Source organism: Nannospalax galili, unplaced genomic scaffold (genome assembly GCF_000622305.1).
Source record: "Nannospalax galili isolate Female #2095 unplaced genomic scaffold, S.galili_v1.0 scaffold1153, whole genome shotgun sequence".
Lineage (NCBI taxonomy): Eukaryota > Metazoa > Chordata > Mammalia > Rodentia > Spalacidae > Nannospalax > Nannospalax galili.
The window spans coordinates 169,795-177,658 of NW_008333036.1; the positions used below are offsets into that span (position 1 = coordinate 169,795).

At 35.8% G+C, this 7,864-nt stretch overlaps 1 protein-coding gene across 1 annotated transcript; it reads left to right on the forward strand.

The window, feature by feature from the left end:
* The first annotated feature begins 6,271 nt into the window (after window positions 1-6,271).
* Window positions 6,272-7,210, forward strand: LOC103729764 (olfactory receptor 4F3/4F16/4F29-like). The gene has a single exon (XM_008827844.1). The coding sequence runs from the start codon at window positions 6,272-6,274 to the stop codon at window positions 7,208-7,210; it is 939 nt and encodes a 312-aa protein (XP_008826066.1).
* The last annotated feature ends 654 nt before the right edge of the window (window positions 7,211-7,864 follow it).

Sequence of the window (7,864 nt, forward strand, 5' to 3'; positions counted from 1 at the left end):
GTTACTAGTAATAATCAGATTTATAGAGATTAGAAATACATGTGCATCTTAGTGTCAATTGCATTAAAAATGAATTTTTCTGTATGAATCTGTGTGTTTTGACAACGAATTGGAGATCTTTTTAAACGTTCAAACCTCATTTAATTTTATGTCTTATAGAGATTATAATTAGAAAAAGATTGTATAAGCGTAATAATTCATTTGTAAACCTAGAAATGTACAGCCAATTTTGAAAGAGATGTACCCTAGCTCAGAAAAATGTTATTGAATAGATTAATGCTGTTGTAATGAAATGCTTCTTTTAATTAAAAAAAATAAAGAAATAAAAAAAAGTCAGTAGAGTGCAATGAAATGGTACATTAGTTACTTATTAAAATACCTGACATGTTCAGTGTAACTTTGGCTAAATGTTCCAGGATGCAGTCCACCATGGCAGGGAAGTCATGATGGCAGGAGCTTGCATAACAGACCACACCGCATCTGCAATCTGGAAGCAGAGCAATGAGTGACTTTTGACCTTTCACTTTCTCCTTCTTATTTGATCCATGATCCCATCCTATAAAATGGTGCTACCCACATTTAGGGTGAGTCTTCCCTCCTCACTGAACCTGACCAAGATAATACCTCACAGGTATACTCCGAGGAGTGTCTTCATGTCATTTTAGATCTTGTCAATCAATAATTGATAATCAATAGTAATTATCAAATTATTATGAACAAATGTAAAAACACTCTATTGAGGGATTGAAGAAGAAATGTTTATGTTTACAAAAGGAAAGAATGTATATAAACTCTAAATGAGAAAAACTAATCACTTAACCTCAAATAGTCATGCCACGATTGCAAGTATGGGCATGTCCTGGATGAAAGGTCAGTATTGTAGTACAGAGTACAGAGTATGACATCATCAGTTATATTTGAGTGAAATAATTTCAGTAACTATTCCTTTCTTCCTGTGTTTATCTTTCTGCATCCCTCCAATATAATTTAGACTGCAGTTGTAAATTAATTTTAACACTCTGTATCAAATCTAGTAGATTTTCCATTAAATAGTAGATATTCCATTAAATAAGGAGGGAAAGAATTGTTTCTTTCTCCTGCTTCCTTTTTATTTAGCATTGTTTGTTGGACAATCAAAAATGACTATTGACTTTCTGCTGTAAGAGAAGCATTTCCTATTCCTGTAGGTACAGTGAAATAATCACCCCTGCTCTATGAAGTATACATGCCTGTGGATAAAAGCCAAAATTAACAAAATAACGTGAAGCAAACTTAACCTTAGAGGTGAGGGATATGAAGCCATGAAATGGAGTACAAGATGGAGAAAGACAAGGGGGACAAGAGGGAACATTTTAAAGCAGTAATTCCTTTCTTCGAGTTTAACCAAGGCTTTAATCACTAAAGTAAGAAATATCCGGCCCAAAGCTACCAAAGGAGAAAACCAACCAATGATTCTACCCAGCTAAAAGTCTACAAACCACATCAATGACCAGCCTAGCAAAATATCTTTATTTATGCAATAGTGACACTTTTGCCTTGGTCATAGTAAACAGCTGTCTAATTGCTTAAGGTCAACCAATAGGAGGGAATCCATGCCATTCCTCGTACTGTAAATACAATCAAGTACCTATGGCTAGAGAAGTCATAGACCCTAGAGGTGATCCTAATATAGTCACTTTTCTAAACCAATGCAATTTGTTATATTCTAAATATTTATCCTTAGATTCAGAGATAGATGTAGCTGTCCTACTCATCAATGAGGCTTCTTTGTGCAAAATATGCCGAGTATTAGAAATTTCCAAAACTGATCGAACACAGTGAATAAGTGAACATGGGGTGCTTTGCTAAAATAGAAATCTCCAAGCCAACCCCTACACCTAAGGCTCAAGGAATATAGTCGAAGAAGGGGTCAGAAAGAGTGTAAGAGCCACAGGACCTGGACTCCTCCTGCTAGATCATGTACTCTCGACATGAGAGTGACTCTGCATCCATGCAATCTCACTAATATATGGGCCTAACCAAGACCTACATAATGACACTAGTTGCATGTCAATATACATGGGGGAAATTTCACAAGGTCCCACCTCTAGATGAATATCAACTGGTAACCAATCGCTGCTGAGGGGAGGAGACTTGGTTTACTGCGGGAGTCAAGCTGCCTGATGGGTCATCCAGTCTCAAGTGGTCAGCCATAAACCTACATACAAATGAATGCCACTAAATATACTCCATATATCATATGTGTGTGATGTACATATTAATGTATGTGACACAACAATATTTATCAAGAAAGAGGTCTTAAAAAAAAAGAGGTCTTGATTTGACAGGGAGTGGAGGGGGATGTGAGAGGCATTGTAGTGGGAGGAGATTGGAGTGGTGGTGATGTAAATACAGTACTCAAGTATGAAATTGTTAAATATTAAAAATTAAAAAAAAGAAACAAATGTTGGTGAGGATGTTAGGGAAGTGGAAATCTTATTCACTTTTTGTGGGATTATAGGTGCAGCCATTATGAAAATCACTGTAGAGCTCTCTTAAAAATTATGACTAGAACTTCCACATGACCTAGCTGTACCTCATGAGCATATACCTAACGAACTGTATATAGTACTACAGAGATACCTGTGCATCCATGTATATTGCTGCTTTATTCAAAGTAACTAGGAAATGAAATTAGCTATTTATCAGCTGGTGAATGGATATTGAAAATGCGGTAAATTTTGATCAGCATTGAAAAACTAAATTATACCGCCCCCCCAATTTTTTATATTTACTATTAATTTGTTACTGTAGGGGGATGCATGTATGGAGGTGAAAGCACAATTTTTGGGAGTATTTTTCTCTTTCCACCATGTTGCCTCTGGTGATGCAATTCAGTTTGTCAGGTTTGATGACCAGTGTCCTCACCCACTGAACCATCTTGCCTGTTCAGTATATTTTTTTCTTGTTGATTTTTATAGATAGTTTTGATAAAATATCAGTTGTTAGCAGTCATTGCAATGAGTAATGATCAATTATTGTAGTTTAATGATACCAAAACAATTTTGTTCTTATTTCCCTCTTGTTCCTTGGGTCCTTATTAAGAATTTCAATAACCTTTGGCACACTGTCCTAAACAAATAGCTCTCTAGAGGAAAAACCCCGTAACTCTGAGGTTTTTTGAATCTGTTGTTTTTGCAGTGTCTCTTGGTCAGTGTTGTCTTGAGGTATATATATAATTACCTTAATATCTTCCTAAGGCAAGATAGTATTTAGCACTTCATGTGGGAGGACACAGTAAATCTGAATGTTCTAAGATGCTGTTGGTTTCATACAGGTAAAAATGGATGGATGGAAATAAATTTAACAATGCTTGAGTAGCTTTATTTTTAGACATTTATCTGAGCTTTGAATTGCTGTGAACATGAGATATATTCTAGTGTGCATCCGTGAGTGGAAAGCAAAGTAGAGTACAGTCAGGAAACACAAGTGAATATCAAGTAGAACTCTAAAAACATCCATTGAATTACTGGAAAAGGCTATTGAACTGACTGCATCTGAGCTAGAACTACATTGTATATAGGAGGATACAATGTAATACAATGTAAACTTTGTAATGTTTTATATTAAGTTTAGATTATAATTAATCATTCTATGTTCAGTTATGATTAAATGAGTGTACTGATTTCCTAATCGATAGATAAGCAAAAGTTTTTTTAATACACACAAATAAAATGATGAGTTTTGTGTTTCTCTTTATTGACTTTTCAAAAGAGACAGGCGTTAACAGCCACATAGTGTGGCACACATCTTTAAGGAAGAAAAAAATGTTAATATTTACTGAAGCCCTACATCTGGAATACTTAGATACTGAATATATGATCTTTGTTTTGTCCCAAGAGCTTAGTGCAAGGCAATATTTTTAGTTTGTTCACAAACAAGCAGAACCGAAGCCCAGGTACTTAAGTATCTATGCTGATATTAAACTGGCTGTGGCTAAAGTGTGCTATTTCTATGCTTCATCTGTGTTACTTCTGGAAATAAAACTTAACCCATGGCAGAATTTGATAAGTACTTTTTCAAAACATGAACAAAATAGTTACTGCCTCATGGTGCTGTCTTTCAGGGAATTTGGGTCATGTGGAATGTACTCTGGGACCCTGATTCATGTTAGGCCCAGTGCTTCAAGGACGAATATTCTGCAGGAATGTAAATTTTGTCACTACGTTTTGTGATGTCCAGTAGCTAGAGAAATTTGCTTTATCAGTTATAATTACCACTTTTATTTTTAAAATTATAGAGGTATTAAAGAAGACACTTTTCTTAATCCCATCCTAGTTCATTTTTAAAAAATGTTGGAAAAATAGGTTGAGTAAAGAAGTAGCTGTCATATAACCTACCAGATATATCCTAGTTCATTTTTAAAAAACGTTGGAAAAATAGGTTGAGTAAAGAAGTAGCTGTCATATAACCTACCAGATATATAGTAAATAAATATAACTTATACAAACAAACCAAGCAAATATCATGGTCTTGAGGGTAATGGTATGTAACACTGTAATCTACGAAGTCAGAATGTCACAAGGGAACTGCCATATTAATCATACTAGTTTGGATATTAATTTCATAATGACAAGACACAGATTAAACTCCCATGGCAGAATTTGATAAGACACAGACAAGACAGATTAAGCTTAAAACTGAAGAGAATGGCTTTAAAGTAGCTTTTAATGATATGGTTATGTCTTGAGGTGCCAGACTGCCCCGCTGTCTATAGACATCCTCTTTCTTCTTTTTTTGAAGTTTTTCAAGTTTCACAGAATGTATTTTGTTTACATTTCCCCCTCCCATCTCTGCACCTCTCTTATGCCCACCTGACAGATTTCATGTACTCTGTCTTATATATTAAGGCCTGCTGGGAGAGAGAAAGTTGGTTTTCCTTAAGGGTGGCACTTTCTGAGTAAATCACAATCTGTTGAATAAGGAAACTTGGCTGGTGAAAGTTGAGATATGCATTAATTTTCTTTTTTCCCCTTTATTCTGTGTTCCCTTAGCCTTAAGTGAAGAGTTTGCATTGTAGGTGTGTCACTTAGGATTGGGCACCTCACAAACACTCATTCTCTAAGTCTGACCTGTTTGTAAACTTTGTAACAATTTATGTTCCTAACCTTGTCCATATCTGAAACATTGCTTCAGACAATGCAAATATGGATAAATCTACCCCTGTTGGAGTGTTTATTCTTGTGTTCAGTTATTTCAAGGGCCAGTAAATTACAGTTATTTATGCAAGGGTATACTTCATGTTTATTGGGCACATTTGATAAACCTTGAAGTTAAATATTTTCTGGAGTGAGAAGCAAGAACTTACATAATAGAATAAGGTTTGTAGTCTCTGACATGTATGCAATGATTGAAAAACAGTGAGTATGTTTTTTTTTTTTTATATTTCATGTGACTACATGTTAGTCTTGAAATAAAAATGTGAAGTACTTGGGGGTAAATTGCTTTAGTGGTGACTGGTCTTCCATCCAATAAGAAAATACCTCTGTACTCTGAGGAGAAAGTAGAGGCTATTAAATTCAGAAATATCCACAGAATATAATCGTACCACATGACTGCCACCAACTTCCCTGAATAGTCATATTTTTAAAATATATGAGCAAGTTTTATGGAGTTATAGCTAGGAAATGTATATATTGATCACATGCAATGAGATGTTTGATATACATGAATGCTACAAGATGATTACATCCATATAAGTATCAAAATCACCATCAATTCTTATTTGTCACATGAACACTGAAGGTCTACTATTCGTAGTTTTCAAGCATGCACTGATAGCCACAGTCTCCTTGGTCTTCATCAAATTTGCAGGAACTGCTTATGTTGTTTAATGGTTTCTTTTTCTCTTTTGACTGTGGTATAAAAACAGTCTATATTTTAGCATTTTTTTGAGGTGCCTCAATAACGTTTTCCTGAATGAATGTACTAATTTATATGCTCATCAAGAGCTTACAAGGGCACTCTCCTTTAAATTCAACCCAAACTTGCTATCTTTAATGTTTTTGATAAAAACATTTCACACAGGTAGAGGCAACATTTCACTACAGTTTTAATTTGCACTTTTCTGATGATCAATGATGCTCAGCACTTGTTTACATATGTATTGGATTTTGCATTAGTTTTAGTGGTAAGAAAAACAGACTTTTATAATTTAGAACTTTCTCCTAGTCTTTTGGTATAATTTTCAGTTTCTCCTCTTCCCTCCTTCAGGTAGCAGTGACAGCAATCAATGGAAAGATTCAACCACTCTGTAGTGTCAGAGTTTGTGCTCCTGGGACTCACCAACTCCTGGCACATCCAGCTACTGCTGTTTGTGTTCTCCTCCATGTTTTATGTGGCAAGCATTACAGGAAACACCCTCATTGTGTTTACGGTGGCCTCTGACTCAAACTTACACTCTCCCATGTACTTTCTCCTGGCCAACCTCTCCTTCATTGACTTAGGTGTTTCTTCTGTTAGCTCCCCGAAGATGATTTATGATCTGTTCAGAAAGCACAAAGTCATCTCCTTTGGAGGTTGCGTCACTCAAATATTCTTCGTCCATGCATTTGGTGGTGTGGAGATGGTGCTGCTCATAGCCATGGCCTGTGACAGATATGTGGCCATATGTAAGCCTTTGCACTATCTGACCATTATGAGTCCAAGAATGTGCCTCTTCTTTTTAGTGGCTGCCTGGGTGGTTGGCCTTACACATTCTCTAGTTCAAATAGCTTTCGTGGTAAACTTACCTTTCTGTGGACCAAACGTGCTGGACAGCTTCTACTGTGACCTTCCTCGGTTTATCAAACTTGCTTGCATAGACACTTACCAACTGGAATTCATGGTCACAGTCAACAGTGGATTCATCTCTGTAGGATCCTTCTCTTTACTGATCATTTCTTATATTGTCATCATAGTCAGTGTTCAGAAACACACTTCAGGTGGTTCCTCCAAAGCTCTGTCCACACTTTCAGCTCATATCTCTGTGGTACTCCTGTTCTTTGGTCCTTTCATATTCTTCTATACATGGCCTTCTCCTTCCACACATCTGGATAAATTTCTGGCCTTATTTTATGCAGTTGTCACTCCTTTTCTGAATCCTGTAATCTACACATTGAGGAATCAAGAAATGCAGACAGCAATGAAGAGAGTATGCAGACAGCTAGTGAGTTATGGGAAGAGTTCTTGAATAGAAGTTGTGAATAGTCTTCATTGAAATATAGTCTTATTTTTCACCAAATTAAAAAAACTTCTTTGTCTACTTAGGTATTCTAATCTATTCATATGTATATTGTATTTTGTCTTCTGTTTAGGAGAGACAATCACTCCTGAAAACAGAGACAAGTGTTTTTTTTTTTAAGGAAAGATTATGATAATCTTGAACCTGCATTCCTAAGGAATGATGTTTATGTGATATTATTTAGCCCTGCAGATGAAGAAAGGTACATAGAGGCCTTACCAGGGGGAAACAATGTCTCTTTTAAACAGCTTTTTTCCTCATTTGCAGAAAGTTCTGGAAGTACTCACTTTTGTGCTTTGTGTGAACTGGACCATTTGTCCATCCCTTTTTCTTTGCACACATTTATCCTTGAGGTTTTTCCAGCTGTAGAAGGGGGATAAAATCTGTATAACACATACAGGGAGTGTGATGGATACATCTTTTGTGTAGAAGCTATGAGAGCCATTTTGGAATACCAACATGAAACTAGGAAAACTTATGCTTTTTTTCTGATTAGCATTATCCTGCTTAATACCATGGAGCTTCAATTTTACTTTCCTTCCTATGTTTTATTAATATTTTTCAAAGTATGTCTTTCTGTGGGAGATGAAATCAAGAAACATT